The 21,798-nt window shown below is 37.8% G+C and overlaps 1 protein-coding gene across 1 annotated transcript; it reads right to left on the bottom strand.

Moving 5' to 3' along the window:
* Nucleotides 1–1,305: 1,305 nt before the first annotated feature.
* LOC124642103 (cytochrome P450 4V2-like) lies at nucleotides 1,306–12,489 on the bottom strand. The gene is made up of 10 exons (XM_047180409.1): nucleotides 12,345–12,489; nucleotides 9,663–9,752; nucleotides 5,184–5,294; nucleotides 4,593–4,778; nucleotides 3,912–4,108; nucleotides 3,746–3,812; nucleotides 3,340–3,529; nucleotides 2,605–2,756; nucleotides 2,039–2,218; nucleotides 1,306–1,482 (listed from the first exon to the last, which is right to left on the bottom strand). The coding sequence occupies exons 1-10, from the start codon at nucleotides 12,487–12,489 to the stop codon at nucleotides 1,328–1,330; spliced, it is 1,473 nt and encodes a 490-aa protein (XP_047036365.1). The 3' UTR covers nucleotides 1,306–1,327.
* Nucleotides 12,490–21,798: the final 9,309 nt, after the last annotated feature.

Raw genomic sequence — 21,798 nt, 5'->3', positions numbered from 1 at the left:
TCAATGGTGTCTAAGATATACTTAGAAAGTACATACAAACTTAGAAAAGTTGCATTGGTACTTGCCTGACCTGGGATCGAACCCGCGCCCTCATACTTGAGAGGTTGGTCCTTTACCCACTAGGCCACCACGACTCAGAAGTCAGTAGGAAGTAGTTTTCATCCATAGTTAGCAATAGTTTAGCACAGAACCGGGGATTGTCCTTGGGTACATTTCTATAGTGTATACAGGGATAATCGTCGGTTTTGTGTCACCATTTCGTTAAAGTTGTCTCAAAAGGGCTTCGGCCCCACGTTCGCCTCCCAAAAATCCGGGACTGTATAGTCCTGAGGTCTGGTAGAGACATACAAAATAATAATAATGAGAATTTAGCTTTGGATGTCATAGAAAAGCAGATCTGGCGGTTGGAGACAGATCGGGCGAACTGGTATTGCGGCTACATATACAGGGCTTATACTTGGTGGAGGTGTTAAATGGGGTAATAGGTACCTCCCTATTTACTAATCTGCCGCGCTTGAGTAAATCCCAAAATTCCTTCTAGGCCTCCCCTACTATATCGGAGAGATTTCTGAATAAATGAATAGTTAAAATCAAAATTAGGCACGTGTAAGTGTTTATTGACACGAAATTATACACTATACCTAGAACTATGTCTAAATGAGAGCATGCGATTGTGGATGGTGGTTATGTCAAATATTGGCAAATCGCTCAACCACGTTGTCGGGCCGAGTTCGTGTGAAACACGGAGAACAATATGACTAACCGAGATGACATAACGCAAAATCTCCTAAGAAAGTAGCCTCGCCAAAATGCCGGTGTTCGGGGGACGAGGAACGTTACAAGCTCCGCCCTTTGACGCCTTTTGTGGAACCCTCCCATTATTTTGAAAATCAAATCAGAAATCAATAACGAGTAACCTTTGACAGATTCGTCTTGATTTGACAAGCAACCCGAATGCCTCGTTAGTTCTAGTAAGTGATCACGACTATTGTACGTTACTTGACCTAAGAAGGCACCTGACCTACCTGCCTAATGGTAACTCTGCTCATCTTTCCTTCCTCGTTGGTGTGAAATGTTCGAGCGGGTCAAAGCAACATGAAACCGACTTTACCGCTTACAGTGCGCGGTATAGTGTGTGCATCACTTAAGATGGAATATCTCAATTATAACACGTTTTTGTGTTTTTTTACAGTTATCAAAAGATCTAATTGTCTTTAGAATTAATTTGATACTCAGGACTTATTTCGTATGACTGTTTTTTAACACCAACTGAAACTAGACTCATACTTAAATAAAACAAGTACAGCAAAATGTATAAAGTTTAATGTCACGTTCTTATTTCTAAAGCTATTTGTTGGGTACTAGCTGGCTTGATCATAATATCACAGCTTGTGGGAACACTGTTGATGTCACTGAGTACTCGATACCTTCGGAAAATGTGCGCAAGAGTTGTTTTCATTACCATCATTGCGTATTTGCGTCCTGTAAAAAAATATTTTGGTTATAAGCATGTGAAGGCGTTTTTAGTAAATCTGTATCAAAGCTTCTCCAGAGTTATCTATTGGCATCTCACGCATGCGCGTTAATATTTTTGTTCAATTTTTTTACTGCAGTGATATCATTAGCCAAGGCTGACTTTTGAGAAGCAATTTTTTTCGATGGAGCGTGTAGTAAAGGCGATATTCCACTAGTGTGCGACACTGAGACAAAAGAATCTTGTATACATAGTTATATGGTTATGTCATGATGTATGGATATACGGAAAGCCTCTTTACAATGTAACATTAGGTTTGCACCATCTTGAATGGATTGCAAAGGACACTTATAGCATTACTAGAGGTATATGCCTGTGTGCACACTGCAGACCATTTAGTCGGCCCTTGGAAGGGAAAAAAGGAATTCATTCAAAGTTTTTAGTCGGTCTGGTACTAAACGGATACCTAACCGTTGCTACATGTTTACTTCCATTCATCTTCATACTGATCTACGAGCCCAAATCAACTATCGACCGACTAAATCTTTATACTGATTACATTACCTATACAGTTTCTCTTCCCAATACTGAAGCTGGCAAATGCACTGGGTTTGTCAGGCAAAGTGTCAGGGTGAAGCCATCTGTCTGGGTTGAACTCATCTGCATCTGGTCCCCAAGAGGGATGACGGTTGATACCATACACTGGAATGAGGCAGCTAGACCCGGCTGATAATGAATATTCTCCTAAAAAACAAACCGTTTTTAATGTTCAAATTCCTGATAGAATAACCGCATCCATTGAGAAAAGAATACCCATGAGGTATTGGACAATGCTTGTAAAGAAGTAAACAATGGAGTTGGTGGACTTTAATTGGCACTCCTGGCAACAAAATGTATTTAATAATTTTACTAACTAGCGTCCAACAGTGGATTGACCCGCGTCCTATTGGAACTACTTCGCATATATGCATATAAAAAGCAACCGCCTTCCTAAATGCTTATGCTTTCTTACACTGCAATTGGTCCAATTGTGAAAATAGCCGATTCAAGGAAACAGACTCTTCAGCTTATATTCAGCTATAATATTAGTATGGATTTCGAACATGCTATATACAACAACGAATACATACTAATTTGAACATCAGATGTGATATTTCTAGCTATTGTCGGTACCGGAGGGTAAAGTCTCAAGGCCTCTTTCACAATTGCTTCTAAATACACAAAATCTGGTAGATCATCCCTTGTAACATCCCTGTCTTCGCTACCTAGAACTGATATTAACCTGAAAAAAGACAAATTTTATTAAAATGTTACATAGGGTCAGAGAACTTTTTAACCCACCAATGAATTTGTTTTAAAATTAAAGGGCCATTACAGCTTACAAGCAGCTATAGTTCGGCCATTCAGAGAATGCGTTCCTGACACGTCGCGATTGAACTGACGACGTAATAACATTCATTGATTATTGATATAATAATGTTGTTTTAATGCTCCTCAATTGTTAAAACGGTAAACAACCAGCAAAAATATTTTTATCGTAACTGCAACGCCATTGCAAAGTTACGTCGTCAGTTCAATCGCGACGTGTCAGGAACGCATTCTCTGAATGGCCGAACTATAATATACAGAATAAGTATTTTTGTAATATCTTGCATGCCTTAGGCCAGTCCTCTTTGCCGAGCAAAAGAAGGGTCTTGGCCTAATCACTCTGTGGTCGTGTCGGTTTAATCAGTTCAATCTAAAATTATCTGTGTTTAATCGTTAGCGTCTAAACTATTCTTGAGATATATATTTCCTTTCATTCATGTAAGTAGGTTTGTTTCAACTGTACAGAAGCCTTTTTTCCCACTGAGAGAGCAACTTACTCTTCATAAATTCGTTCTTGCACCTTCGGGTAGGTTCCCACTAGCATCCAAGTGTAAGTCATCACAGTAGATGTGGTGTCGTAAGCAGCTGAGACTACAGTGTCCAGGTGGGCTCTGATCTCATCATCGGTAAAGCCATCTTGTTTGTCACCTAGCTCTAGCAGTTGATCCACTAGCGGTTTGAATTTGTCTGTAATTAATATCTTAATAAGATTGTTATGCACCCGTTATTTTTAAAGTTTTGAAGATGATTAAAGAAATCCGAAAATAATGGAAGCCAGCAGATATACAGTGACTAATTATTAACAAACTTGGCTAGCTTGATCTCTTAATGCAATTATTTTTTCGTGAAACAAATTATGAGAATTTACAAACAGTAACAGAGATATATCTTTATAAAATATACCTTTTGTGGATTCTTGAATATTTTCTATGTAAGTGGCCTTCAATTTTAATTTCCTGTCACTCATAACCTGGAATAAAAAAGAGTCTAGTAAAGCAACAATGCACAAAAAATAACTTTTTTCATCGTCCAAGACCATTTTCGTGTTTTTTTTTTGTATAGAATTTACCTTATCCATGATATCTTTTGCGATTTTCATTAGCTTATCATGTTTTGTCTTTAGTGGACTCAAATTAAAGATAAAAGGTATATGCAGCCAGAATTTTTGTAATCTCTCTACATAAAGAGCGAACATACTCTTAGTAGCATAAGCATAGTCCTTATCTATTAAATCTTGTTTTTCTTTTTCTTGTCCGAGTGAAGTTCCTGAAAAAGAAAGATTTTTGAATATAGAAATGTAGATATTGGTATACCAAACCTGGCTGAATGCCCGCACTCACCGCTCTAGGCATGCGTGTTGGTGAGCGCAATATGGGATATTATTAGCATCGGTGATGCTGCTGTCCATATTAAAAAGGCTCCGAAACTATTACAGCGGGAGGGTTCATTTGATGATTTTTGATCTCGTTAAAAAAATGGCTCCGAAACTATTGAACTGATTTGAAAAATAATTAAAAAAGAACTTAAAGTTGGACTATCTCCGAGTAACATAGACTATAATTAGTCTTCGTACGGGGAGAAGTTACCTAGGTATGCGGGCGAAACTGCTGGGACACAGCTAGAATTTAATATCCGACTTGGTACTGTGTGGTTGTTATACCAAAACCAGTCGTTAGCCAGAGCCTCGTCCATTCTTCAGGGGGGTGCATCATAAATAAAAAATATTATATTCAAATTTATCCATACTTACGGCATACAGTTTTCATCAGACTGTTTACCAAATACAACTGTATATTAAACGCTGGTTTCCCAACTTCTTGGGAAAGTGTAGACAAGAGATTTCGTGCCTGTGTGTTGAACTCAGGCAGAAATGTGTTCAGAACTGCCACACTGAATGATGGATTTAGCAGTTTTCGATGTGGTTTCCATGTTGACACTGAAAATAATACATGCGTAGGCAAGTTACGAAAGCCAAAGGGAGTTAATAACTTCCCTCTCCCATGAGTCATATAATATGATTCACCGATTGTTTAACTAATGTGTCTGTGGTGTGGTTAATATGTTTCTACCTATTTCGGTTGAAACCTATTGACACTTATATGTTAAAGCAGGGCTTGCTTTTATCATTTGTTGAAAGTTATTTACGGCGCTTCCACACCAGCGGATTTTCCGTTCGGTTTTTGCACCGCGGTTGAATAACGCTTGGTACGAAAATATAGTTATTTTAAAAAAAACTTTAGGTCCTGTTTTGCCAGTTTCAAAAGATTTTCAAAGTGGATCATACATGGCATTGGTCATGGCACCTTTAACAATACATGCAATTTTTTCAATTTCTACTTACCAGTAGCTGTGACGAGCCCACAGCTGAACATCTCCTTGGCAAAATCATAGAGATATGGTTTCTCTAGATAAGTGTTAGCTATCATTAAGCTTTCGGCTGGATCTGATAATACTGAAAATGAAAATTAAATTAGGAACATCCTTACTAAGAAAAATACTAAGGTAATTCTGTGTGTCCGCTGTATGTTTTTACGCCAAAACTTCTGCTGAGAGCTATGCAAGGACGTAGGATTTTTTATTCTGAATGCTGAAAATAGTTTTCTTGTGATATAAAAATTCTTTTGAGGATGCATGTCATGAAGAAGGTTTTGGACATTAACGTGAACGGAAATAGCGGAAGAGGACGATGAAAAAATAGATGGATGGATTGTGTGAAAGTCGAGATAGAAGAGTATGGATAGAAAAAACTGCTGCGTCGACCCCAAATAAAAGATAAATGGCAGGAGGATGATAAAGCTAGATTAAAAAAAAAAAAAATAATGTTTAAAAAAAGAACACTAATCCAACAGAAACAAGTTTTCCTATTACAAGGATGATACAATTAATGTGCTTACAAATATACTAGAACTAGAATATGAATAACGATAGATTCGGAAAATGCATTATTTGATAGTGGACCACCCGAACTAGGTTTAATTTAAACCTGTGTTTCAGGTCATCACTTACAATCCAGTTTCATTATGGCAGAAAGTTTTAGTTAAAACGAAAATATATTCTATTACAATAAATAACTACACAACTAAGCTTAGCATACAATAGTACACATAATATAAATTTATTTATGGAATAATACAAAAATAAACATTAACAAGTAGAACAAAAAAATTCTAGAAGTTGTTCTGTGTCTGTGTAATTCAGTGTCACTAAGTATTCTGACAACATCTTACTACATTTTTTATACAGTATATACACATATATGTATGTATATATATATACTAGCTGTTGCCCGCGACTTCGTCTGCGTGGGCAATATAGAATTGTCAAAATACTATTTATCCGGTATGTGTATGTGTGGCCATTTATCATCATCATCATCCCCCTGCCCTTATCCCAATTTTATTTGGGGTCGTTAATATGTTTTCTCCTTCCATACTCTTCTATCTGCCGTCGTCTCTCATGTGTGACCTTTCTATTTAAATGAACGAAGTAAAGTTTGTGACGTTGTGGAAATCTCTGGACCTAGTCAACCGATTTGGAAAATGATTACGTAAGTATGGGGCGTAAGTAATTCTCACAGGATACAAAGGTCTGATAAAGCTGTCATTTGTACATTTTCTGCAGCAACTGCAACTTATCAGAAGCCAGAAAGTCTGTCAAACAGTCTTACCATGGATAACGTGGTGTCCAGTTCACTGGGTTGAGGACATCATGTAGGTAGTCACTTCAAGTATACTATTGGTACTCAAACAGATTCGGTTTGACTGGAAGCCAACAACCACATAATTGGGGAATAGCTGAGTGGATGATGACGTAGTCATCAGGCAGGCGGATAGTTTCACTGCAGGGGGAAACTCTTGAGGATTTTCTGTGCACTCACTCACTATGTTAAGTTGGGATTCCATCGAAATGTTTGAATTAGTTCACGAGCAGGCCAATAACTGTGAGAGTCCAATTCATGTGTTCGTACTTGAAGCCTGCAGTTTTTTTTTTTCAGACCCACTCAAAACTCATCGCCCACGCCTATGGTGGCCGGGAATCGACTCCCGTGGTTTCTTACCGCAGTGGGAATTTTCAATCGTTCCGCCGCCTCATTCTTTTTCATCCCATTCCTTCTCGCCCCAGACCATGGCTTAAACCTGGGCCAGGTACGATAGTTCACACAGTCCACATAGTGTTGATAGTCGGACACCATCTCCATGAGATCAGAGTTGGGAATATTATGTTTTCAAAAAAATAATAGTACATTTAACGAAAACACGTTTTATAGCAAGTCTTTGTAACTCAATGATATCAATTATGTAAACGTAGATATATAAAAGGTGCTTTTTTAGACTCAGCTCGGGTCTGGTTGTGACTATTCATAATCGAGAACAGTGTATTTGTGATCAGAAGTTGAAAGTAAGTACATACATATGTCTCTGGTATGCGACGCGTAATTAGTACGTTTTCAGGGGCGATAAAGCATTTTACGTGCGTATGGTATTCAATCGAGGAAGCTCTCATTTCTTTAATGTGCACTTTGTGTCTGGGCTTGTCTCTAAAGCTACAGAAACTCACGCTTAGCAGTGCTTGCGAGAGACAGATCTTTCTCCTTTCTTTTAGCATCCATAAGCGTTACATGTTTTGCACCACACAAAAAAATATTTAAGGTCTACTTAATACTACTCATTTAACGTAAGTTGCTTTTAAGCCTCCACATTAATGGAAGATAAGCTAAAATAAAACCCCAGCTCAATTTGTTTATGAAAAAATGCACAACTCCATCTATGACTTTACATGATAATTAATTAATGTTCCCCTAATGTCTTTCCACCTGGCTGTTTTGTCAAATTTGTTGTATTTTATATACCGCAGATGGAGCCGCTTTGACCGTGGCTGAATAATGTTACCCCTGTTGACCGGGATAAAAAGTAGCCTATATGTTAATCCAGGGTATCACTTATCTACATACCAAATTTGAATCAAATCTGTCTAGCCGTTTTTGCGTGATTGAATAACAAACATACATCCATACATTCTCACAAACTTTGACATTTATAAGTAAGATTTTGTCAAGGAGTACGGTAGACTCGATCGAAACCTTATAGGTATGAATAACAAAACATAAAGAAATATTGATTTTGAATCGACAACATATATCCGCAAAATTCGGATTATGGAGAATTTCGTTAAATTCCAATGGCCCTGACAGACAAAGCGCAGTATGACAGCCATATTTGTCAATAGATATAGATAACAGTAGATAGATCGACCATTAAGTGATTTCAGGTGAAGCCAAAAACGAAACACACTTTTTTATGTAGAAGTTATAGTATTTAGAGTTACTTATTAGTATTTATAGCGTTTCTTAATTTTTGGAATCAATTCATAGAAAATGTTAAACATTTTTCAAAGTATCGCTTGTTTTGTTACTAAAATTTGTCTTTAACACATTCGGGGGCCAGCTACATGCCTCTACAGTGGTCAGTTTTTGGACTCTTATCGCATAAAATTATGTGTCACGTATTGCCTATCTATCAAACGGTAGTGGGTTTCTAAATCTATGACAGCATCCATGATAAAAGGATAGAAACCTGCGTACAAATAAAAAAAACCGGCCAAGTGCGAGTCAGACTCGCGCACGAAGGGTTCCGTACCACTATTTATAAATCGGACAAAAAAATCACGTTTGTTGTATCGGAGCCCCCCAGAATATTTATTACATTCTAGTTTTCAGTATTTGCTGTTATAGCGGCAATAAAAATACATCATCTGTGAAAATTTTAGCTCTCTAACTATCACGGTTCCTTAGATGCAGCCTGGTGACAGACGGACGGACAGACGGACGGACGGACAGAGGAGCGAAAACAATAGATTCCCGTTTTATCCTTTGGGTACGGAACCCTAAAAACAATATAAATACAGGATTCAGAAAAAGAAACAGCAAAACTCAAAAGAGGCCGTCTATACTAATTTAACAAAATATTAATAAAATACGGTTTATCCCTGTTGACCGGGATAAAAAGTAGCCTATGTGTTAATCCAGAGTATAACCTATCTACATACCAAATTTCAACCAAATCGGTCCAGCCGTTTTTGCGTGATTGAATAACAAACATACATCCATACATTCTCACAAACATTCACGTTTATAAATATGTAGGATGTAGGATATATATATATATGTATATATACAGAATAGTTTTTTTGTACAGTATATATAGATAGTCAGTTCTTGCGTGTAAAATTGTGATAATCAACTGCATACAATTAAATTACTCGCAAGACGACTTGACGTGAAAAATGCTAGCGTTGACAAACATTTGATGAATTGCTTTTATTTCTCAGAGAAGTGGACAGCAAAAAATGTATGGAATTTAATTAGAACCATAATTTGCTGTTGTGAAATACAATTACACACTTTATTACAATAGTTAATAAATAATAATTGCTAGTAATAAAAGGGAAAAGAAATAGTAGATAATTGGCGATTGCTCTTTTTTTTAAGAAGGTAATAGTATTATAAATAGTGTATTTTATAAGCCTGTCTGCCCGCTATGTCCTTGTTGCTTGGAACATAATTGACAGGGAATTATAACAACTATAGACACAATGCACGGAAGGCAAGAACTTGGATTAAGGACCTTTTATTATAGAACGTGTTACTTTATAAAAAAAGCATCGGGGTTTGAGTTCTGGGTCTGGGTTTGATCCTTTTGTCAAACTGATGTCAGTTCATGTGATCAAGTGATCAAACCCAGAACTCCAGGCTTAAGTATCGAATTTTTTTGAATGCGAATTTGACTTACTTTTGTTTTTTTTTAATACAAGAAAAACTTACCATAACATCGATGGGGACCCAGCCGAATTTGACAGATGTCATCATTTTTTAAACAGAATTTATTGAGATTTTTCGTAAACTCCCAAAATGCTGAAAGAAAATTCCTCATATTAAATATGTAACTAAAAATAATAGTTTAAAAAAAAACTAAAAAACACGCTTTTTATAGAAAACCGAACTAAAAAATAGCAAATAAATTTTAATGAATTTAAATTAAGAAAATAGTGTTCAAAATTTCAATGAATATAAATTAATAATAGTGTGAATACAAAAAAAATATTTAAAAAAGCGTGGGGTGCTTTTTAAGGTCATATCGAAATGAAAATCACTCTACTCATATGTGTCAATAAAATATTTATAACTATTGACACCATGCACCCCACGCTTTTTTAAATATTTTTTTTGTATTCACACTATTATTAATTTATATTCATTGAAATTTTGAACACTATTTTCTTAATTTAAATTCATTAAAATTTATTTGCTATTTTTTAGTTCGGTTTTCTATAAAAAGCGTGTTTTTTAGTTTTTTTTTAAACTATTATTTATTTTCTACTTTTTAGTTTGGATTATTTATAATAGCTTTTTAATTTTAAACTATTGCACGACTCGTGATGCGAAGCATCAGAGAGTGCTTTACGATCGAAAAAAATTTTTCGCCCTTTTTTTCAACTATTTTTAGTATTATAGCCTTGTTAGTTAAAGGAATCAAGATATTTTGCATTTACTGTTTTTTAGTTTGTTTTTTTTTTTTTTAAGTAGATTTAGTTTTTTTTAAACTATTATTTGTTTTGTAGAATTAAAATTCTCTTTAGTATACAAAAATTTGACAATATTAGAGAAAACGGCTAAAGATAATTATTGGAAATAAAAATTAACAACGAGTCCTGCCTTATCGACTGTTGTTTCCTAGCTAAGCTACTAGGTGATCTGCTGACCTACTAGTACACAAGATGGGGTGATGATAAATAAAACCTCATCTGTGCACTGTTCTAAGCTGGTATATTAAAGTCTTACAAAAACATATTTTGGATGTTGGTCTCTTGATGGTTGAGGATTTGGTGCGTGACGTGACGACACGGGTGATATTACGAATAGTTGTCACTATCCATACAAGTGGGAAGTTCTCATCAATACAAAGAATATAAGTCCAAACGAGGTATTTTACATATTCAGTTTATTTGTTTATTTACTCAGTTGTCGAGTTCCCTCGACTTTCTCTGGTCTCCATCATCAGGTCAGCTCCCAACCTTCACTGTTGCATAGGTTTTGTCAATACAAATAATTTAAGCCCAAACACGAGGTTTACATATTCAGTTGTCGAGTTCCCTCGACTTTCTCTGGTCTCCATCATCAGGTCAGCTCCAAACCTTCACTGTTGCAAAGGTCTTGTCAATACAAATAATTTAAGCCCAAACACGAGGTAGTTTACATATTCAGTTGTCGAGTTCCCTGGACCCTCTCTGGTCTCCATCATCAAGTCAGCTCCAAATCTTCACAGTTGAATAGTGCTTTTAGGCGTACACCTGAGTGTCAAGTTTTTACCCTATATATGCCTACAACTTTCGAAGGTTGCCCTCGATTTCTCAGGGTTTCCATCATCAGATCCTGACCTGATGACTATGGGACCAACTGGCAGCTATTCCGAGTCGAACAAAAAAAGAATCACGTAGATCGGTCTATAAACCTCGGAGTAATCGATGTGTATGTGTAACCTCCTCCTTTTTGGGAAGTCGGTTAAAAATGGAATAATTTTATCAAATTAGTGTATTGTCATCGGTCCTCAATAAATCTACAAAGTTTGAACGAAATCTGGCCGTTTAAAGTGGGTCAAAATCGCGCCCAAAGAAGTCGGTTACAAACATACAAACATACAGGTGAAGCTAATAAAAAGCGTGTAAAAAAATAGTCAAGAATATGTTAATGTCAACAATATTTATTTTTTACACCGCACCGGTGAGAATCACCAAAATTGCTCGCGAGCAAATATGCGTTCGCGAGAGCGTGAGTCCACCATGTGTTCGCACAAAAAGAATCGTACCTACTATGTGCAGTTATGCAACTATGTATATTCATTACTGTTTTCTAGAGCGACAAGATGGAATCCACCTTCACACTTTCACACGGTTACACCTACTTACACCTATGTATTTGTTGGAGCTAAACTGAGACAATTGCCAAGGTTACCAGGTTAAGTCTCAACACATGCTTAACCTTGCACTTGAATAATATTCACTCAACACCGTTATATCGTCACATAATATTTATGTACTTCTCACGGCCCTTTATATAATGGGGAGGGATTGCATCGTAGGTTTGGTTGTGGTTTTTGTCAAGGTTAACTTCGGCGTTAATGAAACGGAGCCCCTGGTATTTACTTATTGTGTGTAGTACAATTTCCCACTCAATTTAAGAAGGTTATCGCGTGTTTTTCTTGTACAGATTATTCGATAGAAATCCGGGCAATCTTGTCAAAATTGGGTACGTAGTTAACGTTGAAATCATTTTAGTCGTTGTTTCAAATGACTTCTGATGACTACAAACTTCTGATTTGCTTAACCGGAGATTTAAATACGGATCTAACATCTAATATCCTAAACAATTTTAAAAACAGCACATTAAAAACTGTAAACAACATCCAACAAATGAAATAACTAAAATAATAAAAAAAACATATCTTACAGAAATTGTCTCCAGCCAGTTGGAAGAGGTGTCCTAACAGTGGTAGGGCCCCAGGGTACACTTTAGGAGATGGAGACCTCGGCTTCACCAGTCTCCATACAGCGAACACCACACAACAAGCTACGATCAGGACTCCCAACACCATGTCTGCAAGTAAGGTCTATGGTGAATTTTATGGCTTAGCGTTTAGCATAGAATGGGCGCTTGGATACTGATATAGTTTAATGGTTATTTGTGTTTTTATTGTCTGTATGGATAATGTTCCTTGTTGCTTGCCTATTGTGTATATGACTATATGTTTTCCCCCGGTTTCACTCTTGTTCAGGAGGAAACTTGTTCCCGTACTCGGGTGAAATAAAGACTATGTTTCTCGGGAATAGTGTAGCTTTCGAAATAATTTTTCAAATTGTTGCAGTAGTTTCAGGGCCATTGGGGTACAAACAAAAAGTTCCTCTTGGTTATATATGTAGGTTATTAGTATAGATGATGTTGGCTGGTAACTTTTAATCAAAAACCGACTTTTTTCAACTTTATTGGTATCGATGTCAGGGTCTAATTGATACATGTTCATGATCAATTGATACATGGAGGAAAGTCGATGAACATTTTTTTATCATAAAAATATAAATGAAATGTACATATAATAATAACAAGGCCCCAAAATTCTTGACCTTCGTCAATTTCGAATGTGTTTTCCACCAGCGTAGTTGGGGCGTGTTTAGACCTACCACACACTGCAAACTAGTTTGACCGGGCCGGACCCGGCTGTCAAATAAGTATGAAGATTAAGTAGTAAGCACATTATATCTGGCCGGTAACAAACCGTCTTAATACCAACTTATTGACTGGTAATTTATGTACGTTGGAGCAATAACCTGTCTATTTATAGAAATGCTTGTTAGAGATTGGAATTTGTAGGGGAATAATAAAATAAGTATAAAAATACTTATCGCGACACCTTCATTCAAGGTCGGTTAGCATCTTGGTATGCTATTTCCTAGCTTGTGTCATGGGTGCTTATACATACAACTGAGAAAGTACATATACTTTGCATGTATATACTTATAAATACATATTATAAAACCCAGACATCCTACAAGCATGCTTATCACAAAAATGTAGACCGTACCGGGAATTGAACCCTTGACCATTCTATCGGCATTCCGGAATGGTGACTATTACGTCAACGAGGTCATCTATCAAAATCCTCTCTTTAGTAAAGAAATAAATAGATAGATATGTTATTGAAATCAGCAGTTTATCTGCAGTCTGCAGTTACTCTTAGGCCCGGTTGTTCGAAGCTCATTTACGTCAAGGTTAGGGTTAAATTCTAGTTAGGTATAGTAAAATGAACAGGGTTTACATTCAAAAAGCGTTGTTGAAGTACCAGTTAGTTTTACGAAAGTTAAAATTTCATCAACCATGGTCAAAATTGACATCAGTCAAATTTTAACTTTAACTTTACCGTAACGTACGATTCGTACGTTACGGTAAAGTTAGTCGTACGGTACGGTAAGTAGTCGTACGGTACGAACAACCGGTCCTTATTGAACAAAACCAAGGCACGTGATATTATACATAAATCTAAGCTTTTCATTTACATTAAATGCTTTATTTTATTAATCAGAGTCATAGTTCAAGTTCAGGTTACATTAATTTGAATAGACTACTTACATTATAAAAATACCAAGACAGCAATTATGACCAGAGAACAATTACATCTGCACGTGATACTTTTATGATCGTCTTTAATTAATTTAAACCATGTTCTACTATAACTAAATGAGATACAATTAAAATGTATTTAGTATTTAAGGGTAGTCTAAAGTGTAACCTATGTACAGACTACAGACGCGGGTAGGTCAACTTACCTGAATCTGTCACAACTACTGTGACTTGACAGATGACAGAGAAAAGAGAAGGAAGGTTGTCTGTAACTATTTACATATTTATATAGTGTTAGCTGCCAGTAGTAACAAAGAGGGCAGCAGAGACGAGCGACCATAGACACCTCGCCATTCAGCCGTGCATCTATGCTTGGAAGATTCTTTTTTCGAACGTCATTGTGACAAGACATGTTATAGTTGGACAGAATGCGATTTTGCCGCGTTCTTGACTAATCTTAGTTGATTTTCATGTTAAAACTATTTCTTGTAATTTCCTCGTTAAACAAACTTGCTTCTGGTTTTTAAGATCAGAAGTGGGATAGTCTCACTCCCACTATAAAGTTTTTGATTTCAGTTTCAGATTCATTGGCACTTTTATTAAGTACGACGCGGTGTAAAGATATCCGCCATTACCGAAGTTTTTGCCGTTCTATTTTATTTTGTAATGGATTGCAATGCGTTGCAATCTACGCAACGGTATATTCAAGATGCTATGCAGGTAGCGTAAGTGATACCAATAAATATGTCTTGTTGTGGAACAAGGACATTAAATGCTCCAGATGTTACGGGAAGAATCCTGTAATGTACCTGTACCTGTATGTAAATGGTGAGATCAATCCGATTTTATTTACCCTTTATGTAATACATGTCTTGCAATCCATCTTGGTGGTTTATTGGTTAAAGACATACATGGGCGTAGCCAGCTTTGGGCTCAGGGTGGGGCAGCAGTCAACCTAACCCCCGGGGGAGGGCGGGGGCCCTCCGATTTTTTGTATCTTGAGCCGTTAATCTCAAACTTGTTAATCTCTTAATTTGAGAGGTTTATATTTTCAGGTACAGAAAATAAACAATCACACACAGGACAAAAGCCAAAAGCAAGGGCATATAGTTTCTGAATGCGCGAGCGAAGCGAGCTCGAAATTTTTATCGGACTTAAACCAAATGTTACGTAAAATTTAGCCCAAACATACTTAACTTTTTGTTTGTTGACAAATGCAAAAATAAGGGCATATAGTTTCTGAATACGCGAGTGAAGCGAGCGTGAAATTTTTATCGGACTTAAATCAAATATTACGTAAAATTTAGCCCAAACGTAATTAACTTTTTGTTTCTTGACAAATACGAAAATAATATAGTTTCTGAATACGCGAGCGAAGCGAGCGCGAAATTTTAATAAATTTTTTAAGACTCAAAACCAAAAACTACGTAAAATGTCGCCCAAATATACATTTTCATGAATAGGACTAGGTACGACACACCCGATTTACGTCCATACGAAAACCCCCTCGTTCGCATAGATAAGTCGATAAAAATAAAGTTAGATAACGTATAGCAACGTCGCGCAGCTAAGCTTCGCGGACCACTTGGAATGCCTCCAGGGACCACCAGTGATTCGCGGACCACCGGTTAAGAACCACTGTGCTAAACGATCGTTCTATTGTACAAGTCGTACCTGGCTGGGCAAGCAAAATAGCGAGCGCGGTTTTTACACTAGGATAAAATTGCGTTTCCGAAATTTTGCTCACATCTACCAGTTCCATCTCCTTCAATGCATTATTTTTTGGATTAGATGGACGGCTCGGCTCGCTACGACACATAGCACCTATTCTTTCAGGGAATACGGCTCGCTTTCAAATGACGTGCGCACCGCGCACGTTCGGGAACTCGAGCGTGTATTTTGTTTTGATCGCGCTCTTTTCAAAGTCGACGATTTTTTTTGTGCAATAACTTACGGATAGTACCTACTTATGATTGTTGATGTTGTTAGTTACAGTTAGTAAAAAAAAACATTGTTTAATCAGACACCTTATAGGTCAGAGCCAGGGCCCAGGGTGGGGCAAGTGCCCCAGCTTGCCCCAGTGTGGCTACGCCCATGAAGACATACTGAAATGCTTTGTGATATATGTAAATGCACACTGTTTTGATTTTGACTTACTCAATTTGTTTTTCATTAAAATGGAATAGTTCAAATTGTGCATTAGGCTCTGAAAGTTTGTTTACAGACCTTAGTTTTTATTTTCTTTTACTGATTATGTAATTTGGTTGCATTAATTTTTGATGTTAACTAATGTTCAAATCTGTAACATGACAATGCTTGAGAGTCTGTCAATTGAACGTTTGGTTACCTTAGCCAGATGCTTGCTTGCTTGTCTTTTGACTACAGGTATTGAGGATAAGCCTAAGCCGTGTGAGGTGATGGTGTAAGCGCTCCAGGTGCTGTGTCGTTTGACATAGTAAGAGTGCTGTGACACTTCATGCTCCCCGGGTGCTGTGCTGCTGTGCTGCACAAGCTTTGCTTGCTGTACGGAGTGCTGACGGCCAGTATCTCGTTTGGCATACTCCGGTAATGAAAGCCAGTGGATAGTAGACCTGGCATATCATGCTTTGAGGTCAGGTGATCTGTTCTATTGTTTTGATTACACATCGGAAGTAATTATGCTCTTAGCTGTATTTAGTGGAAAAATGTGTAATAATGTACCAACCATTGGTATTGTCACCTATGAGTATTCTGTGTAGCAAAAGCTGAAGTGAAGTTAACTACACGTAACTTATCAAACCGCAATGGTAGTTGTGTTTTCAGCGTTGCTGATACATGATTAGTAATAATGATATTTCTGAGACATAGTTTCAAAGTCATGCCTTGAATTTATTTCTTTGAGAGCGAAAAGCTTTCCAGATTTTGATGGTCAGAAGTGGCCGAACGAAATGTATGTCGTAAGTGCTTGTTCGCAGACTTATACACGAAAATGTGTAACGGCCGTGTCGTGGCCCAAGCGCTTCTGTGCTGGTGCTGCTGATTGCAGCACGAGCGCTGCTCTGCCGGTGCCCCTGGTCGCGGCACGAGCGCTGCTGTGCTGGTGCTCCTGCTGGTTCTGTTGGCTTATGCCTTCCGAATAGCCTGAGTCTCTGGCTTATGGCTTCTGTATGGTCTGAGCCCATGGCTTATGGCTTCCGAATAGTCTGAGCCTCTGGCTTATGGCTTCCGTATAGTCTGAGCCTCTGGCTTATGGCTTCCGTATAGTCTGAGCCTCTGGCTTATGGCTTCCGAATAGTCTGAGCCTCTGGCTTATGGCTTCTGTATGGTCTGAGCCCATGGCTTATGGCTTCCGAATAGTCTGAGCCTCTGGCTTATGGCTTCCGTATAGTCTGAGCCTCTGGCGTATGGCTTCCGTATAGTCTGAGCCCCTGGCTTGACTATGACTTGACTTGACTATGACTTCCGTATATTTTGAGCCCCTGGCTTGCCTACGACTTGACTATGACTTCCGTATAGTTGAAGTATTTGTTCTTGATAACATCTTTCTTGATGATTGATAACACATTTCTTGCGCTTGAGTGCACGCTTGCGCTCACGGTATAACTAATTAGTAAAAGTAATTGTGTTTCCTCTTACATGATTTATGTTTCAGGCTTACACTCGAAACCAGGTTAATAATTTACATGATTTCTTTGTATCTTGTGTGTGTATATGTGTACAACTAATATGTTTCAGCCTTACACTCGACACACTTACATTGGGTGGTATACCAGTGTTCTGTTATTAATTTTGTACCTGTTATTTGATTTAAAGTTGACGTTATTTATTTTCGAGTCGCTGGGTGGTATACCAGTGATCTGTTATTAATTTTGTACCTGTTATTTGATTTAAAGTTGACGTTATTTATTTTCGAGTCGCTGGGTGGTATACCAGTGATCTGTTATTAATTTTGTACCTGTTATTTGATTTAAAGTTGACGTTATTTATTTGCGAGTCACTGGGTGGTATACCACTGTTCTCTTATTCATTTTGTACTTGTTATTTGATTTAAAGTTGATGTTACTTATTTTTCTTCCTTTAAATGGATTAGTACTTTGTTTGAGGTTTGTAAGTCCTCGAATAATTTTTATTCTGAAAGTGTCATGTGCTCAGAAAACCGATGATGACCACGATAACCAATCGAGATTTCATTATGACGAAATTGAGCCAGATCCAACTCGCTTATTGAATGTGCAGGTGTTCCGAGACTCAACCAGGCTCACCCAGATCCTGCCGAGGACGTGTCAGGGGAGGCCGTGTTAGCTGCCAGTAGTAACAAAGAGGGCAGCAGAGACGAGCAACCATAGACACCTCGCCATTCAGCCGTGCATCTATGCTTGGAAGATTCTTTTTTCGAACGTCATTGTGACAAGACATGTTATAGTTGGACTGAATGCGATTTTGCCGCGTTCTTGACTAATCTTAGTTGATTTTCATGTTAAAACTATTTCTTGTAATTTCCTCGTTAAACAAACCTGCTTCTGGTTTTTAAGAATAGTGTACTGTTAGCTGCCAGTAGTTACAAAGAGGGCAGCAGAGACGAGCGACCATAGACACCTCGCCATTCAGCCGTGCATCTATGCTTGGAAGATTCTTTTTTCGAACGTCATTGTGACAAGACATGTTATAGTTTGACAGAATGCGAATTTGCCGCGTTCTTGACTAATCTTAGTTGATTTTCATGTTAAAGCTATTTCTTGTAATTTCCTCGTTAAACAAACCTGCTTCTGGTTTTTAAGATCAGAAGTGGGATAGTCTCACTCCCACTATAAAGTTTTTGATTTCAGTTTAGAGTCATTGGCACTTTTACTAAGGACGACGCGGTGTAAAGATATCCGCCATTACTGAAGTTTTTGCCGTTCTATTTTATTTTGTAATGGATTGCAGTGCGTTGCTATCTACGCAACGGTATATTCAAGATGCTTGGAGGTCAGGTGATCTGTTCTATTGTTTTGTTTACACATCGGAAGTAATTATGCTCTAAGCTGTATTAAGTGGAAAAATGTGTAATAATGTACCAACCATAGGTATTGTCACCTATGAGTATTCTGTGTAGCAAAAGCTGAAGTGAAGTTAACTACACGTAAGTTATCAAACTGTAATGGTAGTTGTGTTTTCAGCGTTGCTGATACATGATTAGTAATAATGATATTTCTGAGACATAGTTTCAAAGTTATGCCTTGAATTTATTTGAGAGCGAAAAGCTTTCCAGATTTTGATGGTCAGAAGTGGCCGAACGAAATGTATGTCGTAAGTGCTTGTTCGCAGACTTATACACGAGAATGTGTAACGGCCGTGTCGTGGCCCAAGCGCTTCTGTGCTGGTGCTGCTGATTGCAGCACGAGCGCTGCTCTGCCGGTGCTCCTGGTCGCGGCACAAGCGTTGCTGTGCTGGTGCTCTTGATCCTGGCACGAGCGCTGCTGTGCTGGTGCTCCTGCTGGTTCTGTTGGCTTATGCCTTCCGAATAGTCTGAGCCTCTGGCTTATGGCTTCCGTATAGTCTGAGCCTCTGGCTTATGGCTTCCGTATAGTCTGAGCCCCTGGCTTATGGCTTCCGTATAGTCTGAGCCTCTGGCTTATGGCTTCTGTATAGTCTGAGCCCCTGGCTTATGGCTTCTGTATAGTCTGAGCCCCTGGCTTATGGCTTCTGTATAGTCTGGGCCCCTGGCTTATGGCTTCCGTATAGTCTGAACAACTGGCTTGACTATGACTTGCCTTGACCATGACTTCCGTATATTTTGAGCCCCTGGCTTGACTATGACTTCCGTATAGTTCCAGTATTTGTTCTCGATAACATATTTCTTGCGCTTGAGTGCACACTTGCACCCACGGTTTAACTAATAAGTAAAAGTAATCGTATTTCTTCTTACAACTAATATGTTTCAGCTTTACACTCCAAACCAGGTTAATAATTTACATGATTTCTTTGTATGTTGTGTGTTTATATGTGTACAACTAATATGTTTCAGCCTTACACTCGACACACTTACACTGGGTGGTATACCAGTGTTCTGTTATTAATTTTGTACCTGTTATTTGATTTAAAGTTGACGTTATTTATTTGCGAGTCACTGATTGGTATACCAGTGTTCTGTTATTCATTTTGTACTTGTTATTTGATTTCAAGTTGATGTTATTTATTTTTCTTTCTTTAAATGGATTAGTACATTGTTTGAGGTTTGTAAGTCCTCGAAAAATTTTTATTCTGAAAGTGTCATGTGTTTAGGAAAACGATAATGACCACGATAACCATAAACCATGACGAAATTGAGCCAGATCCAACTCGCTTATTGAATGTGCAGGTGTTCCGAGACTCAACCAGGCTCACCCAGATCCTGCCGAGGACGTCAGGGTGTCAGGAGAGGCCGTGTTAGCTGCCAGTAGTTACAAAGAGGGCAGCAGAGACGAGCGACCATAGACACCTCGCCATTCAGCCGTGCATCTATGCTTGGAAGATTCTTTTTTCGAACGTCATTGTGACAAGACATGTTATAGTTTGACAGAATGCGAATTTGCCGCGTTCTTGACTAATCTTAGTTGATTTTCATGTTAAAGCTATTTCTTGTAATTTCCTCGTTAAACAAACCTGCTTCTGGTTTTTAAGAGTACTATATTTACAATTAAATATTGTCCAAAAAAAATATATATGAAATAAAAATAAATGAAGTTTGAGGGAGTATACTTGAAGGCTTAATTTAGTCCCCCCCCCCGAGCCTTTTCCCAATCATGTTGGGGTCGGCTTCCAGTCTAACCGGATTCAGCTGAGTACCAGTGCTTTACAAGAAGCGACCGCCTATCTGACCTCCTCAACCCAGTTACCCGGGCAACCCGATACCCTTTAGTTAGACTGGTGTCAGACTTACTGGCTTCTGACTACCCGTAACGACTGCCAAGGATGTTCAATGACAGCCGGGACATACACTTTAACGTGCCATCCGAAACACAGTCCATGGTGTCTAAGATATACTTAGAAGGCTTAATTTAAGTAGTAGTGTCAAAATTGTGAAGCTGTCTTGTGAATTTGTGTCAAAATACCTCGCGAAAAAATTAAAAAGGAAAATGTGTAAATTTTTATCGTGACATAAGTAGTACAGAAAAGGCTTTTAGAAGTGTCGTTCTTAGACAACTTCTAGAGATAAATTTCGCCACTACAGGCGTGCGGATAATCTTTGCATCGCCAATCAATTAAGAAGGTACTTAATAAAAAAATATTAAAAAATGACTCTCATCTTCGTTCTACGCTAAATAATTATATAACAATTAGAAGTGATTTTATAGTCAATTATTATTATAGAGTGGGCATCGTTAATTGGTATAAATGCCTCGGCTAAGTCAGGTCAACATAGGTGACTGAGTAAGGATGCTAATGAGTGATAATTCTCGACTTTAGACAATACGAAGAGTAATCAGCGACACGTGAAAACTAAGTATTTGAATTATAAAAATTGCAATATTAAAGGGTTAAAAAATAACTGAATTGATTGCTATAGAAGTATTAATTACCTACATATTTTTATCGATATATATATAATGTTGGTGCAAATGGCAATGGTATATTTGCTTAACAGCCATAATATAAAAAAAAAACAACAAGTGAACTGAATTGAGAACACCCTGATTTTGGCCACCAAATAGTACACTAATAAATATATTGATTCAGGGTGTCTATAAAACAAAGTAACAATGCTTTCACACTGGCAGATTTTCCGCGAGTTACGAAAACAAGCGTATACGGAAGCATTTCGATTAGAAGAAATCTATCGCGCGGCTTG

This window comes from Helicoverpa zea, chromosome 23, assembly GCF_022581195.2.
Source record: "Helicoverpa zea isolate HzStark_Cry1AcR chromosome 23, ilHelZeax1.1, whole genome shotgun sequence".
In the NCBI taxonomy this organism is placed as follows: Eukaryota; Metazoa; Arthropoda; class Insecta; order Lepidoptera; family Noctuidae; genus Helicoverpa; species Helicoverpa zea.
This window is presented reverse-complemented; position numbering and strand designations above follow the sequence as displayed.

Excerpts from the sequence above, each read along its gene's own strand:
- LOC124642103 (XM_047180409.1), bottom strand. The coding sequence starts at position 12,489 with ATGGTGTTGGGAGTCCTGATCGTAGCTTGTTGTGTGGTGTTCGCTGTA. Across the intron at positions 9,753-12,344 it reads ACTGGCTGGAGACAATTTCT|CATTTTGGGAGTTTACGAAA; the intron begins GTAAGATATGTT and ends ATTTTCTTTCAG. Across the intron at positions 2,757-3,339 it reads CAAGAACGAATTTATGAAGA|GTTAATATCAGTTCTAGGTA; the intron begins GTAAGTTGCTCT and ends GTCTTTTTTCAG.